This window comes from Oncorhynchus kisutch, linkage group LG27 (assembly GCF_002021735.2).
Source record: "Oncorhynchus kisutch isolate 150728-3 linkage group LG27, Okis_V2, whole genome shotgun sequence".
Taxonomy (NCBI): domain Eukaryota; kingdom Metazoa; phylum Chordata; class Actinopteri; order Salmoniformes; family Salmonidae; genus Oncorhynchus; species Oncorhynchus kisutch.
In genome coordinates this window covers 22,576,247-22,593,725 of record NC_034200.2, presented here as the reverse complement: position 1 = coordinate 22,593,725, position 17,479 = coordinate 22,576,247, and the positions used below count along the sequence as shown (strand labels likewise).

The 17,479-nt window shown below is 43.2% G+C and overlaps 1 protein-coding gene and 1 long non-coding RNA gene across 6 annotated transcripts in view; one reads left to right on the top strand and one right to left on the bottom strand.

Annotated features, from left to right (window-relative positions):
* The window catches only part of LOC116357812 (uncharacterized), a 19,283-nt gene extending 6,246 nt beyond the window's left edge, over positions 1-13,037 (top strand). Inside the window, exons 3-7 of one of the 2 annotated variants that reach the window (XR_004205821.1) lie at positions 1,876-1,982; positions 3,192-3,246; positions 7,998-8,064; positions 9,496-9,604; positions 11,973-13,037. This is a non-coding gene — a long non-coding RNA (uncharacterized LOC116357812). The remainder of the gene's footprint in view (positions 1-1,875; positions 1,983-3,191; positions 3,247-7,997; positions 8,065-9,495; positions 9,605-11,972) is intronic. The other variant, XR_004205822.1, reaches the window with a different exon arrangement.
* LOC109871724 (sodium- and chloride-dependent glycine transporter 1) overlaps positions 13,037-17,479 on the bottom strand; it is an 84,034-nt gene continuing 79,591 nt past the window's right edge. For all 4 annotated transcript variants that reach the window (XM_020462690.2, XM_020462691.2, XM_020462693.2 and 1 more), the window contains one exon: positions 13,037-17,479. In XM_020462690.2, coding sequence (XP_020318279.1) covers positions 17,261-17,479 — 219 coding nt within the window. In that variant the 3' untranslated portion in view covers positions 13,037-17,260.

Below are 17,479 nucleotides of genomic sequence, written 5' to 3'. Positions count from 1 at the left end.
ACGCCTGTAGTTTATCAATCTCCCAGGACAGGAGGAGTTTTTGAATGGTCTGGTGTGGTTGTTGATGTTGCGGCGGGCGTCTATGCCATCTTTGTTAGCTGAGATCAGGGCTCCTCCTCTCTCTGGGAGTAAGCTACTTAGTGATATGTACTACACTGCCTCACAATGTAGCCTCTGTTCCTGTCATTACAGCTAGACCCGGTAGCTCCACTAGCAGCCTGCCACTGAAATGGGATTCTTACCTCTACTCACCCTCCACACGGTCTTGTTCACCAGAAGTTGTGCACTGTGGTGTAAGACTCAGGCATAGGACTCAAGAGCTGCAAGCTTCAATACAGTCAGTATTTCGTATTCCATCGATAATCAAGTTTGTTGATATATGGGTCAGAGTTAGCTATCCACAACAGGCCATAGCCTAGATGTTGGCTTTGACCAAAAAGGGAGGATGCATTCTGTAAGCTTTTCCGGTCCTTAATTTCATGGGGGAGTAGCCTATCTTCCTATTTTCCACTTGGATTGAGCAGTATTGCTCCGTAATTACGCAACCCTTTGTGATTTAAAAAAGGGTTGGGCATCCTTGGCCAGCATCTGCAACATCCTTTTTCCTGGAGATCAAAAGAGTTTTGGCAGGTGCAGTTAAATGGGAGTGTCCACTCTGCGCCAGCCTCCTGATTTAAATCCCTCAGCCTAGTAATATAATATCTCTACTTTTGACACTGCTGGGGTGTTCTCCTCACCCCCCTCACCCCTCATTCAACAGGCCTTGTTCCATGGCTGGTGACTCTTGGAGGCTGCAGGACTGCTGCTGTTGTACCATTCTCATTGATTCTCTCTCTCTCTCTCTCTCTCTTTCTCTCTCTCTCTCTCTCTCTCTCTCTCTCTCTCTCTCTCTCTCTCTCTCTCTCTCTCTCTCTCTCTCTCTCTCTCTCTCTCTCTCTCCCTATCTCTCCCTCTCTCTCTCCATCTCTCCCTCTCTCTCCCCATCTCTCTCTCTCTCTCTCTCTCTCTACCAATCTCTCTCTCTCTCTCTCTCTCTCTCTACCAATCTCTCTCTCTCTCTCTCTCTCTCTTTCTCTCTCTCTCTCTCTCTCTCTCTCTCTCTCTCTCTCTCTCTCTCTCTCTCTCTCTCTCTCTCCCTCTCTCTCTCTCTCTCTCTCTCTCTCTCTCTCTCTCTCTCTACCAATCTCTCTCTCTCTCTCTCTACCCATCTCTCTCCCCATCTCTCCCCATCTCTCCCTCTCTCTCTCAATCTCTCCCTCTCTCTCCATCTCTCCCTCTCTCTACCCATCTCTCTCTCAATCTCTCCCTCTCTCTCCCTCTCTCTCCCCATCTCTCCCTCTCTCTCCCCATCTCTCTCTCTCTCTCTCCATCTCCCTCTCTCTCCCCATCTCTCTCTCCCCATCTCTCTCTCTCTCTCTCCATCTCTCCCTCTCTCTCCCCATCTCTCTCTCTCTCCATCTCTCCCTCTCTCTCCCCATCTCTCTCTCTCTCCATCTCCCTCTCTCTCCCCATCTCTCTCTCCCCATCTCTCTCTCTCTCTCTACCCATCTCTCCCTCTCTCTCCCCATCTCTCTCTCTCTCTCTCCCTCTCTCTCCCCATCTCTGTCTCTGCTCCACTGCTTTAATATTTTCAGCGTGGTAGTCTTAAGATTAGGACAAGGGGATTTCAGAAAGCAGGACAGGCCTGCTGGCCGCCCAGGGCCCGTCGGGGTTGACAGACATACAACACTCACTTTGTGTTGCACCAACGGGTCAAAACTCGGGGGCCAGATTATTGGCTCACTATTTCTCTCCTTCCTTTGTCATCTTATTCCCTCCTCTCTGACTCCTTCACACTACGTTGGGGGTTATTTGTATGAATCTATTGATTTTCAGGGATGGAGATGCATACATATTCCGGTACAGTTCTAGTGTGGTGAATTACGCCTTGGGAGACACAAGCTGAATGTCACCCACATAGATGATGTTGTGGCCCACCTCAAGTAAGTCACTGAGCAACATTTCCAAAAATGTCAATTACAGACTAATGTTTCGGTAATGCGCCCTATAAAATGCAGCAAGTTGAAATTCTGCAGAATATGTGACTGCAAGACCTTAGTCTGCATCCATGAAGAGTCCCAGACAGGAAAGACCATGAGCCATGGGGTAAATGTGAGCCACAGTCAGCGAAGTGCTGTAATGAAATGAATACAGCTGTGGACTGTGGGAATGGGACCCCTTTTCCTCCTCACACATTCCTCTGTGCAGAGTCAGATTTCTCTTCAGACTTCTGCCACTCTGGCCCTCTCTCAATCTGCCTGTTTGGACAGACCAGACATGTCCTCATCATTGTACAAACATGGCATTACAGTAAAGAGAAAGGGGGTAGCTTTATGATACGAGGACACCACCCTGCTTTGTCTCTTTCTACCTTCCTCTTTTCTCCTTCTCTCCATAAAAGTGTATTCCTGTCCTGTCATCTACAGTGAATAGATCCCTGCCCTCTCTCTCCTGGTCATAGTTCCTCTCTCCTCTCCCCTGTTCTCCTGTCTTGCACTCCTCTCTCCCGCCTGTGTCCTCCAACCTGGCTCCCTTTCCCCCTGGCCTTGTGGCAGAAAGAGCCAGGCATCTGGAGCTCCCTACCCAACCAGGCCTGGAGGGGATTGCAAACACGGGGCCTGCCTTGGTGGGGAGCTGGGTGAGAGGAGGAGGGGATGGAGGGCGGAGGGTGGAGGCCAGCCAGCCCTCTCCTCTCTCCATCCCTGCACAGAACAAAAGCCCCCATTGTAAGAAAATGAATACCAGACCTCAGCATGCAGAAGATTCCTTTGCTTCTAAAAAAAGAAAGAAGGGAATTAAGTCTACAATAGTTACATAACCGAGAAAGAGAAATAGGCCACGGCTCCCTCAATACCATAAGAAAAGTTGTATAATAGATATGGGTGTAGTACATGCTGTCGTGCATTTGGCTGCCTGTTTAGGATTCAAGGCGGTATTCGATGAAAACCGGCAGCCGAGTTCCTGGAAAATTGCACCTTGATATCATGCTATGAATACATTTGAATTGGTTTGTGTTTAAACACTATGCAAATTTCTTTAGTTGAATAGTTTTACTAAAATGTGTTAGAATCTATTCTCATTTGTAAAAGGTCAAGAAATGCAAACGGGTTTTAGAGTTCAACCTAAAAACGGTGTTCTCTCCTCACTACCAGATCAGTTCTGACTGAAGAATGTGAGGTGCTGAAAAGCCAAGTGCACTTTCTGCAGGTAAGAGTTGGGTTTGATTCCAATCAAAATACCAGAGAGGTTGCTATTTTGGAAATTCACACTATTGTTCCAGTTTAAATGTTGGTCTGTGCTCTCAGAAAATATACTGCACTTGCAGTACCCTATGTGCTTGGACTGAGATACAGAATACACAGAAGACTTGTAAGTAAAAAGGTCCGTTCTTCTCTGTCAGCGTTTTCTTTGGGATGTCCTTCAATAAGCCTTCAACAGCTTACACCTCGGGTCTGAGCTATAGACAAGGCCATGAAAAATATAATATAATATTTGAAAGACCCCACAGAGAGAACAAGCCTTTCGCTCCTCCAAAAACCGAGAGCTGGCTGCTACCGACACGTACAGCCGCCTGGTTAACACAGCGAGAACCAATGTTACCTGTTGTTGACCTAGGACAGTCATCACCAAGCCACCCCTCAGATGGACCTGATTACCTTCAGCCTTCAACCGCTGTTGGCAATCTGCATATTATTCCTTGTGTACGCCCAGTCTGCAAAGCCTCAATCTAAGGTTACTGCTGAGGCCAGAGGCACTAAGTCTTTCCAGGGATCTGGCCAAACACACTGCTGCACAAGATTGATCCTCTTTCAATCAGTCCAAGTTCCTACTGTACTGAGTAGTCTAGTCTCTATACTCTGGTGCTGGGCTGGCTGCCCCTCTGTCCTGCTCCTCTGGCACTGAAGGAGAGAGAACGGAACACCAGATGTAGGTGTTCCCTGCCCAACAGATGGGGAAGCCAGTAAGTTTTAAGTTCCTCGGCGTACACATCACAGACAAACTGAATTGGTCCACCCACACCCACACAGACAGCATCGTGAAGAAGGCGCAGCAGCGCCTCTTCAACCTCAGGAGGCTGAAGAAATTCGTCTTGTCACCAAAAGCACTCACAAACTTCACAATCGAGAGCATCCTGTCGGTCTGTATCACCGCCTGGTACGGCAACTGCTCCGCCCACAACCGTATCACCGGGGGCAAACTACCTGCCCTCCAGGACACCTACACCACCCAATGTCACAGGAAGGCCATAAAGATCATCAAGGACAACAACCACCCGAGCCACTGCCTGTTCACCCCGCTATCATCCAGAAGGCGAGGTCAGTACAGGTGCATCAAAGCTGGGACCGAGAGACTGAAAAACAGCTTCTATCTCAAGGCCATCAGACTGTTAAACAGCCACCACTAACATTGAGTGGCTGCCCTCCAGGACACCTACACCACCCAATGTCACAGGAAGGCCATAAAGATCATCAAGGACAACAACCACCCGAGCCACTGCCTGTTCACCCCGCTATCATCCAGAAGGCGAGGTCAGTACAGGTGCATCAAAGCTGGGACCGAGAGACTGAAAAACAGCTTCTATCTCAAGGCCATCAGACTGTTAAACAGCCACCACTAACATTGAGTGGCTGCTGCCAACACACTGACTCAACTCCAGCCACTTTAATATTGGGAATTGATGGGAATTGATGTAAAATATATCACTAGCCACTTTAAACAATGCTACTTAATATAACATTTACATACCCTACATTATTCATCTCATATGTATATGTATATACTGTACTCTATATCATCTACTGCATCTTTATGTAATACATGTATCACTAGCCACTTTAAACTATGTCACTTTGTTTACATACCCTACATTACTCATCTCATATGTATATACTGTACTCAATACCATCTGCTGCATTTTGCCTATGCCGTTCTGTACCATCACTCATTCATATATCGTTATGTACATATTCTTTATTCTTTATCCCTTTACACTTGTGTGTATAAGGTAGTAGTTTTGGAATTGTTAGTTAGATTACTCGTTGGTTATTACTGCATTGTCGGAACTAGAAGCACAAGCATTTCGCTACACTCGCATTAACATCTGCTAACCATGTGTATGTGACAAATACATTTGATTTGATTTGGATCTTTTTATGTGCCGTGTCACACATCTCCAACCCGCGTCTCCTCAGATGTAGGGACTAGGATGGGATTGCACCGTGTCTGTTAGGGATGTTTCTGTTTCTGCTACTAGCATTTTTGTAGTATGTAAAGTGCAATTCAAAGGCATACTGAACCGAAGCAAAATGCTTAGCCAGTGTAAAGGAGATTTTCAGGTGAATAAAAAAGATAGCGGTCGTAGATAATATCAATCAAAAATCCATCTGGTTTATGACAAGAATTCAGCAAAGAAAATGTCTAAAGGCCTCCTCTGAGAAGGACCTTCTATATTAATCATATAGCACTGAATGTTCTGTAAAGGCCATCCCAAGAGACTTGTAGGAAGTCACAACCTCAGCTGCTATAGAATCACATAGTGTCACAGAGACATTATCAGTGTGACCTCAGCTCAGTCTGGCGTCAAACTTTAACCATCACATTCAACACTGGCAGACGTTTGATACTGTCAGTTAAACAGGTCAAAGGTAGGAACATCAGTACTTCGTTACAACAGATAATTATAGACTGAAATACAGGAAAATAACAAGGTAAAAGTAAACATGTCATCCCCCACGAATGATGCAGCACCCACCCTTGGGCCAATCAGTGTAATTTTGTAAATTATGCATCTCTATGGCAAGACACATATGTGAGGATCGGCGCTGGAGACGAGAAGCAGGTACAGGGAGTTTAATAAACATTTAATAAACAACAAACATGAAACAGGAATAGCGTCTGGTCAGGGGAAAAATAATGGCATCAATGCTGACACAGGGAACAAACTGAGGAGCAGACTGAAATAGAGGGGGTAATTAACAAAGTAATGGAGTCCAGGTGAGTCCAATATTGCGCAGCTGCGCGTAATGATGGTGACAGGTGTGCGTAATGAAGGGTAGCCTGGCACCCTGGAGTGCCAGAGAGGGAGAGATATCACCATCATGTGATTACTATAGCGCATCCAATATAAATGTTCTTGCATATGTTGAGTCTTGACAGTGTTTGCAACATGTTTACTGAATTTTGTTACAATACAAATATCCTAGACTGATTTATATGCATTTATGTGCCAGACCATGCCCGCGTGAATGTTCATGGTCAATAGCAGCCATATTGTTTTAGGGACTAGTCTGGAAAATATTTCGCTGGACCTCTATGGACCTTTGTCCATAGCTATCACAAATCAAGTTTTGTGCAGATTGGTCATCCGGTGTCAGAAAAGGAGCTTTTTAAGTGTTCTTCAGAAAATTCAAAATGACGGAAAATCCATAATGCAGAACTTATGGGTCCCTGACGCAAATGTGTTCCTTATGAGGTGAGGGACCTACAGTATTCACTGAATTTCATGACTTTAGGTGAAACGGGGTGAGAGGTGTGACCTTTCAAAGTTTGCCATTTGGCCAATCAGTGTAATTTTGTAAATGCCGGATATCTATGGCAAGTTTAGTCAAAATACATTTTGGCTGAGATATAACAGTGTGACTAATGTATGAATGTACTAACGGGCGGAGAGAGATCCACAATTCCCTCTCAGATTTCCTTGTGGACAATTAATCAAATAATTTCCCATTACAGCCAGAAACATAGTCTAGTCAGCCAGAACCAAGCCAGGGTACTGTATGATCTCATTCACATTTAGCATGCAGCAATCAATCATCCATTTTTACAAACATAGGTATAATGTCCCATTTCCTCGAATGGGGGTTGTTGGAATTAATTGATAGACTTGGTCGTGGACCAGGAAAGGAATCGGCCATTTTAGCAGTCAGGCAGTCCTAGTAATGACTAAATACCGCAATATCTCATTATTGTCAAGCTTTGGAAGTTTGTAGACTAGTAGGCATGGTCCCAAATAGAGCCCATATAACACTGCTTTAAGTAGGAGAAAGAATAGACTGAGAAGGAGGTGTGGAGAGTTATCATTTTACCACTGCACCACAGTGAAAAAAATAGGCTGTTTTATTTTCAGAGTAAAAGGGCAGCCGTTTCTGCGAAGCAAAGTTTGGGTTTTGAGTCAACACTCCATTGAGAAGCAGTGGGCTGTGTAGCTCCCAGTCCCCATCCCAAAGATCACCCTATTCCCCCAATAGGCCCTGGTCAAAAGTAGTGCACTACATAGGGAAAAGAGTGCCATTAGGGATGCAGAACCAGTCTGGTATTCCGTCTCCCTTGGTAGCAGCCTGCGCCAGGATAGTCTAACCACCCTTCCATCAGTCAGACCTCACATCTAAAATTAATACCCTCCTCTGTAACTAGATCACTCTCCACTTCTGTTTGTTTGCATTTCAAAAAACCAAGACGATCAGCTGGCGACGCTAGGCACTCGGCACCCCTCCGTTAGCTACACAGTGGGGAGTCGAGACGAGACATAGCTCCATGGTATGCCAGTGGCAGACAGTGAGACTTTACGTAAATACCTCAAAGCAAATAGCAGGGCTTGTGGGTGGGTGGGTGGGACTCCTAGCTAATGATCACCCATTACCAGTGGTATTGGAAAACCAGGACAGATATGACCCGGCTGCCAGCGGAGAAAAGAGCCTGGTGGTTGGAGCTGTGGTTTATGTTCTGAGTCTGGATATAGATGTAAAAAGAGAGTCCAAATCCGCATGGAACGAACACTGCTGCTGCTGAATCGTTTCGTCGCTCACGTCTTAACACCCCCTCCCGTCTCCCACCATCTTCCTTATTTCTCATTTGTCAGCTGTGTCGTTGGGGTACATGACTCCAACTCACCAGTAGCTGGCTCTGGTAGTTGACCTGTTCTGTGGTGTTTTGTCTTGTCTGTGATTCGCTTCTTGCAGGAGAGTGTAGAACAGGAACACCGGACACAGTGTGATGTCACTGAGGCTCCAGAGCCAACTGTAACAGGTGAGTGATACAGTTACAGGACAGTCATACAGTATTAGGGTGAGAAATTACTATACCTTTACCAGCATTCCCAGATTTTCCCAAAATCCTGGTTGGAACATTCCTGGAATCAAGATTTAAAAAGCAAGAAAATTCAGGAATCATCTAACTGGGATTTCTGAAAAACCTGGACATTTTGGGAAAGCATTTTGCAACCTAACAGTAATATACTTTCCTGGTCCACATAACTGATCTGTATTGAGCCAGCTGAACATCAGAGCTCAGAGTTAATAGAGGTGACTGTACTCTGATCCATAATGGTTTCATGAGTTCTGGTGTCTTCAGTAACCTGTGAACTACACTGCACTGACAATGACTATCGCTCCCTTTGGAGGTATAAATTGGTAGCCTGACGACTCACACTAAATTATTTCGATGATCTGTTGTTTGCTACATACTTTAGTCTGAGACTGCCATCATTGAAGACGTTTGTGGTGGCGAGGGGCACGAGGGGTGTTGTACAAAACAAAGTCATTAGTGATTGGATCGTCTCTAACCAATAGGAGTATCAAAGCCAATGATCAATTTTCAAGCCACCACTTTACCCACGTGTGTTCTGGCTCTGGCCCAACCCATCAGTTTCTGGACCAATCAGATGGCCCCGAACGGGTTCGCATTCGGTGAAGGGTCAGGAGTTACTCAGATCCAGACTCATTGCAGAGAAGAAACTAATGTCCGTGGGCGTGGCGTAGTGTTTGGCCGGAGCAAGGAGTCTGTAGCCAGGCAAATAAATTGGTAACATGTGTCCTAAGTCTTTTGACATTAGTATTTTATTAGGAACCCCATTAGCTACTGCTAAAGCAGTAGTTACTCTTCATGGGGTCCACACAAAACACACAACATTATATAATACAGAACATTAATAGACAAATAACAAGGACAGAACGACATACATTTATTCAATGAACACTTCCTAAAAAAAAATTACCAAAAAAACTTCCTAAAAAACCCAGTTGGTTGCTTTTCTTTCTTCTTGTATTGACCAGACATAAATGACTGACATGTTCTCCTATATCTGGAACAAAATCAGATAAATTGATCCTCACTACCATCTAGTGGTTTATTGTTGCAAAAATAATTTTTACTTCTCCTTTTTTCCAGGGTTGTCAAGTTCTCATCTGCTACAAATATTGAAAAACATTGCGCACAAATAATTGGGTGAAAAAGATTATGGTTAATAGATGTCACTTTAGAATGGTAATTGAACTACATCACTCTGTCAACAGGTGTAACCTCTCAATGTACTGTTATCTTGGGCTTTGGATCCTGGTGCTTATTTCAAACAGGCCTACCATGCTGTCAGTCTTCTCACCATTTCCAATCTGTCTGACTGCCGCAGAATAGTATTGTAGAAATGTGAGTGATTTTCTCCTGGTGTTGGTTGATTTGCAGAGCTGAAGGAGGAGAGGAGAGCCATCCAGTTGGATCTGAAGAAGCAGAGCCTCAGCCTCACCTACTGTCCCTCCTCCCCTGTGGAAACAAGCCTGCAGAGCAGATCCGGGTTGGCCTCTCTAGTCTGCTCTATACTCTCCTTTCCAACAGATCCAAAATACCTGTTTTACCACTTCTATGGATTTACAGGCTTTCAGGGGCTTTCTGCTGTCAAGCCCAAGGCATGTCACTGATTAGGGTAACATGCATACTTCCCAGACAAGGGCCCAAATTCATTCAGATCAAGCACTAACCAGCGATAGCCGACACCCGCAAAGCTGATGTTTTGGTGGTGTCGGAGGTAGGAAACTGCGTTGGGAGTGTCAAATTGGTGAGCAGCTCCTCTTGCAGTCATTGTCTTGAAGCCACACCCATCCCACTCGCGTTAAAAGTTTAGAATGAGAAAGTGTAGTCTATATACAGTTGAAGTCGGAAGTTTACATACACCTTAGCCAAATACATTTAAACTCAGTTTTTCACCACATTTACTCCTAGTAAAAATGCCCTATCTTACTTAGGTCAGTTAGGATCACCACTTTATTTTAAGAATGTGAAATGTCAGAATAATAGTAGAGAGGATTATTTATTTCAGCTTTTATTTCTTTCATCACATTCCCAGTGGGTCAGAATTTTACATACACTCATTTAGTATTTGGTAGCATTGCCTTTAAATGGTTTAACTTGGATCAAACGTTTCGGGTAGCCTTCCACAAGCTTCCCACAATAAGTTGGGTGAATTTTGGCCCATTCCTCCTGACAGAGCTGGTGTTACTGAGTCAGGTTTGTAGGCCTCCTTGCTCACACACGCCTTTTCAGTTCTGCCCACAAATTTTCTATAGGATTGAGGTCAGGGCTTTGTGATGGCCACTCCAATACCTTGACTTTGTTGTCCTTAAGCCATTTTGCCACAACTTTGGAAGTATGCTTGGGGTCATTGTCCATTTGGAAGACCTATTTGCGACCAAGCTTTAACTTCCTGACTGATGTCTTGAGATATTGCTTCAATAATCTTCCATCCTCATTATGCCATTTATTTCATGAAGTGCACCAGTCCCTCCTGCAGCAAAGCACACCCACAACACGATGCTGCCACCCCTGTGTTTCACGGTTGGGATGCTGTTTTTCGACTTGCAAGCCTCCCCCTTTTTCCTCCAAACATAACAATGGTCATTATGGTCAAACAGTTCTATTTTTGTTTCATCAGATCAGAGGAAATTTTTCCAAAAAGTACGATCTTTGTCCCCCTGTGCAGTTGTAAACCGTAGTCTGGATTTTTTATGGCGGTTTTGGAGCAGTGGCTTCTTCCTTGCTGAGCAGCCTTTCAGGTTATGTCGATATAGGACTTGTTTTACTGTGGATAAAGATACTTTTGTACCTGTTTCCTCCAGCATCTTCACAAGGTCCTTTGGGATTGATTTTCACTTTTCGCACCAAAGTACGTTCATCTCTAGGAGACAGAACGCGTCTCCTTCCTGAGCAGTGTGACGGCTGCGTGGTCCCATGGTGTTTATACTTGCGTACTATTGTTTGTACAGATGAACATGGTACCTTCAGGCATTTGAAAAAAATGGCTCCCACGGATGAACCTGACTTGTGGAGGTCTACAATTTATTTTCTGAGGTGTTGGCTGATTTCCTTTGATTTTCCCATGATGTCAAGCAAAGAGGCACTGAGTTTAAAGGTAGGCTTTGAAATACATCCCAGGTACACATCCAATTGACTGAAATTATGTCAATTAGCCTATCAGAAGCTTCTAAAGCCATGACATCATTTTCTGGAATTTTCAAGCTGTTTAAAGGCAGTCAACTTAGTGAATGTAAACTTCTGGCCCACTGGAGTTGTGATACATTGAATTATAAGTGAAATAATCTGTCTGTAGACAATTATTGGAAAAATTACTTGTTTCATGCACAAAGTAGATTTCCTAACCGACTTGCCAAAACTATAGTTTGTTTACAATAAATTTGTGGAGTGGTTGAAAAATGAGTTTTAATGACTCTAACTCTCAATGTATGTAAACTTCTGACATCAACTGTAAAAAAGATAATGACGCTCAAATTGAATATCATTCAACAAAATAATTTGGATTTCTATCAGCCTAATTGAGGTGTAGATTACGTCTCACATTCCAATGTTTGAATTTGTTAACAAGGCTGCATGGGATTTCTAATAATGCGACTCTGTGCAGCCAATGGCAATGTCCGCTTTAGGTATAATGCTGGGAGCCACTTGTGGATTTGAGCGCTCTGACATCATCAAAACAACCTCTGACACCATCAAAACAACCTCTATGCAGGTGTCGGCTAGCGCAGATCGGATGGAATCTAGCCCAAGGTCATCACTTACAGTATTGGGTGAAAGTATTTACGGTAGCTAATTGCAACCTAGTTGATCTTTGCTGTCATGAATGGTGTTAATGGCAATGTTGTTATTCCCAGGTCGATTGGATGGACAGGTTTGTCTGCGGATGACACACAGAGACACTTGACCCCTATGGTGGCCCCCAGAGTGCATCCTCCACATACCAGGCCCAGTCCACCACTAGTATCCAGCCCTCTCCAACCCTCTGAACATAAACATCCAAGGACTCACAGCCAGAGCTCTGAGGCTTCCCACCCCTGCAACAGAGAACCCATCACCACCGCTCAAGCCAGGGACAGCTACCTACCGCCCCTGGTCCCCTCTGCTAGCATAGTAACCACCCATGGATCCTACCTCAACCCTGCCTCAGAACAGAGAATAAAGGGCAGAACTTGCAGGCCTAGTGGTTAGCCTGTGACTGTGAGAGCTCAAAGACATGATGACTCATGGTCAGACTCAGTGAACAGCTGGCCCTTGTTGTTCCCTGGTGGACACAGTCCTCTAGGCTCCTCCACACAGCCTCCGGGGAGCAAAGGGAGCTGTGAGCAGATGAGCCCTGTAAGCATGTTCCACCCTGCTCCCCCCGCAGTGCAGAGGCCAGCCAGCAGAGGGCCGAGTGGGGCCAGGCACCTGTGTCTGCCGCAGCAGGGGGACAGTCTGGTTAGCTCCTCGTAAACTGAACTCTTTACAACAGAATAAGAGGATAGTGAGTCTCTGATACTGTCATATATGTTCTACCTGCAGTCTGGTCCTAAAAGGAGACAAGTCTCTCATCAGAGGTCAATAAAAAGGGATGTCGTAATCTCTTTAATATAAAGTAATACAGTAACCCTAGTCTTCCACAATGAGTCAAGAGACATAGGGATGTTATATTGTCCTTTTCTAGAGACCTAGAAGACCTGAAAGTGAACACATGACACAGATATGGTTGGATGCTTTCGAAATGTGTCAAATTTGATCTACCTAATTCAACCATTTATTGAATGTATTTTGAAGTAAATAAATGCAACTGTATTTGGATAAATAAATGTTCATATGCCTGTAATACATGGTTTATTAACAATCTACTTTCTCCCATCTAACAAAAGCCATAGCCTGTTCAGAAAGACAAAACACAAATGGGACATGAACCACACTTGAGTGATCTTTAAAATAGATTTTATTTACCATTTGTAATGGCACAGTTTACGATATACAGCTGACATGACTAAGACAATTCAATGGATTTTGGCCCTAAGGTTCAAGATACATGGTTAGATATATATGAGAAAGTACCAGTACTGTGTTCATTTCATTTGTGCTTTATTCTCCACTGTGATAGAATTGACATTGGCATAACATTGTGTCTTCTCTGCTGCCATGTTGACACAGCAGCTTGTGCAGACCACTGTAAAGGCCTTATTTCAAAATGGAAGTTTGTATTGTTAAATATGTTATAAACACAAATGACTTGATTTAAAGTGCTGAAAAAAAAACGTGTAAAAACATGTTTATGAGTTAGAAATTCAAGAGATCTCCTCGGTGATCGTAGAAAACCAGAGTAGATAAATCACAGTTTTAGTACAGTAGAGGCCGAGTATCAGTTTTCAGAACTGGTAACGTATTCATTTCTTACATCCCATATATAGATGACTTACGACAACGATTTCTAAATGAGATGAAAAACAAATGTCCCAAAAATATGAATATTCATCTAATGTGTCTTTGAGTGTACATTTTTCACTACCTGCGTATACTCATTTTGAAGGAAAGATCTCACCAGATGCCAAGTTCATCAAATAATAATCCCAGTGCAAAAAGGGAAGAATAAGATAAGATTCTTACTCTGGATATGAGACATTTGGTTGAACCCATTCCTTATTGTCCAATTAGTTTATATTCTAAAACACTTCCCCAATACATTGATCTTTTGATCTAATGTCATATTTATTGCAGTTACAATGTTACCGCTTTTGGCGTTTGATTTCTGTCATCTTTTTTTTGCCTTATCTGCACATGTAAAATACTCCATCAAATTGAAAAGGCCAGTCTCTTTACACAACGGAATTTACAGTACAGTCGCTACATTGTAACCGGATGTCGCTGCAGTATAGTACCACGGTGTTGGCTTAATACTATTGGCATTATAACTATGTAAAATGGATTAATACTGTTATTATATACTTTCCCCAACCGTCATGTACCTCCAACAGAACATACTGTAAAATGCACATTTCAAGTTTCAACCCAAGCTTTTGTTTGGCAATACTTTTGATATCAGCTGGCTTTTAGAACACGATAAAGGTAGTGTCACTGAACATGGATGATTCAATTGTGACAATAAAATATATATATTTTTTAGTAAAAAAAAACAAAAGATCTCTTAAAAGGTAGATTGTGTTTTGTTACATGACAAAATTGATAGTTACTGATTGATTAGAATTACATGACATCAATACTGACACTATCCTGATCTAAGAACAGTACTCAGTAGTAAGGTATCGACTACACACAAATACATATTACACTTAACATCGGCTACTTTTACTACAAGAAAAAAATCCTGCCTACCCCCAAATAAAAACAAATAAACACACAAACACCAGTTTTTACATGACTGTACAAGTATCTGATAGAGGAAGAGTTCGGTGGACAGCAGAGACCAAACGGTTGCAATAGCATGGTGGTTATCCTTAACTTACTAGCTACTGTAGCTAATAAATAAGAGGACTACAAGTCAACAGTTTAACAGTAACAGGAGAAAGAAGAAATAAAAGTCCTAGAGGACTCCCTGGAAGTATCCAGAGGCAACCTGACCTGAGCCGGCATGTCTAGAATAATCATACACCATTTCATTCTGTTATCAAATCCTGTCATCAGGGCCATTATATACTAACCCACTTTCGCTCAACCATTTACACCTACTGTAAACTCCTTGTTACCAAAATGAAATGTATCCACAGTGTATAGAACACATCAGTTAAAACCATCATCATTATTAATATCCTGTGCTATTCCAGGACCACTCCTACTCTGCTTTAGAACAGGTTGATTCGTGTGGCCGTACTGTGCTTCTGTCAGCATCAAAGGAGAACACACTAGTCTGTTGTCATCTGAAGTAAAGCTTGAGTCTGTTGGGCTGCATCTAACCTACTGGTGTGCTTTTTGTGTTAGTTCGAATAACCAACGAATTTGGGTACGTCCCAAATGGCACCCTATTCCCTTTATAGTGCACTACTTTTGACCAGAGCCCTAGTGCCCTACATAGGCAATAAGAGGCCAATTGGAACCAAATACTTTCACCACTAAGTAACTACCTACTCCCCTGAGTGTCTGGATAGCTAACTGTCATGACACTTTTAACACAGAGAAACTGAAGTAAAATAGAAGGAGAACAACTCAGTCATATATTCGACAGCAGAAACTGGATTTATGCAGTCTGACAAAGATGTTGAATATTATATTCAGTGACGTACTGGTTAAAGAAGAAATAAAACATCTGAAGTTTCACTAAGATGCGATGCTCTAGCACTTAAGCAGCTGCATTTCCAGACTACCTCTCTCCATCAGTGCAGGCCAGGCAAGGACCCAGTGGATTCACAATGTCACCAGACAGGTCTCAATACAACACAGATGCAACGTAACAGAGCGGAGACGAATGCATTGAATTGGATAGAGAAATGGGACTGCTTGACAATTGTCAATTCCAGCTATCTGTGCGAGCACAACCCCACAGCATCCTGCCACAAAGTGACTGAAATACATCTCCCTCCCACTCCAACCCCCTAAAATAAATCAATTACCAATAAAAAACAAGTCATGGATGAGGAATGGTAAACATTACTGTTATTTCTTAAGATACTGTAGCTTCTTTACAAAATAAACATGTCTTCCTTATAATTATTTACTATGTTACTTTACAATAATGAAAGATAAAGTAAGATAATTCTATTGACAGAACGATACAACTACATATAAACTACATAATTCAGTAACTGATTTTTTAAAATTTATCTTGTGGAGACAAACTCCATCTCCAGGCCAACCAATGGCTTCTCTCCTTCCTGTTTCCACATCCAATCACATCACTACTTGGCTCAGAGCTTTAAAACGCCTGTAAATACACATATTTTCCTCTGCAAAGACACCTGCTGATGCAAGTCTCTCAGTTTTGAAAAAGTTAACAAAGACACATACTCCAGCTATGTCACCGAGATATTAAAGTTCATGCATGTTTAACATGTTTTTGGTAACATGCCTTGTTGGAGCAAATCCTACTTGTGAGTAACAGAGGCTATGACATGACGCAACACCACTGTGTCCTCCCTCCTTGTTATGCTACAGATGTAGGACCTTCATTTGATCCCTCTGTTGTGGCATGATTATTTTCCTGGTGTTAAAAAAACGGGTCAAATTAAGATCCTACATCTGTAGCTGCTTCTGTCGTCAATTAAACGTTCCCTTCACAAGTGAGATGCCACATCTTGAGATGCATTTCCCACGGAAATACCTGGAAGACTAAAAGAGAGATGGCATTTTATTGTACTCAGTTGCATCCATCCACCCATTTGTTTTTGTGTGTGAACATGTTATGGTTGTCTTTTTCTTAGCTCCCTCTTTTATGTAAAGCCTACCATAATCAAATCAAATGTACTCAGGTATTGAACTTGGTCAGTAAGTATTAAATCATTTTGGGACCCTGAGAATGGGCATGGGGAAATCATGGGCGTCAGTCAGGGTAGGTGTTCAGAAAGCTGGAGACCAACACTGTGTGTGTTTGGGGAGTTGGTGCTGTAATGTATGTTAGTTGTTTACAACATTGGAAGTAGAATGGCTTTACTGTGTTGTTCAAATAAAATATTTAGGAGTAGCTAAATAGCCACTGGCTTACTCCAATATGAGTTGTTCTGGGTAACCCTAAAGCAGCATACGTAACAGTCTGAGTAGTGGAGACTATCATGTATTAGAGGGTACTGAGAGCCTAAAGCTATACCGTAGAGAAAACAACAGAAGGGAAGGATCAGTCCCTAGAGTGGTGCCATGTGTCTACACTGACCAAAAGAACATTTGGTCTCCAGCTTTAAAACCGCCAGCACTGTCGCTAGAAAAGTTGCCAATTCCGAGTGGATTTCTTTACAGTGTGTATTTCTACTTCAACTCCTGCATAATATGAAGAAGAAAACAAAGAACGTGTTTACAAGAAACTGCATTGTGAAATGATGTTGAAACAAGAAATACAATTCTTTTGGATGATGACCAATTTCTCTAGAGGTTAGAAATAATAAGCCCTTACAATATGTAAAGGTCTCCAGCGAGCGGGTTTTCCCCACAGTGTGGTGGGAAAGGGGTGGTTGGGAGGGGGCTGGAGCTGGCCCAGGGGGGGCCTCTATGCGCTGGGGGTAGTGTTGTGTGCTGTGGAGCCGTTGCTGCCCTGGATGGTGAGGCTGATCTCATCCCTCTTCTCATCCTCCTTCTCCTTCAGCTCCTCTTTCAGGGGACGTACCTCCACCTCTCCCTCTGAGACTGGGGCGGCGTAGTGGCCTATCCGGTGCTCACTCAGGGCCGGGCCCCACTTTATGTCCGCCTTGCATGAATTCTTCAACCG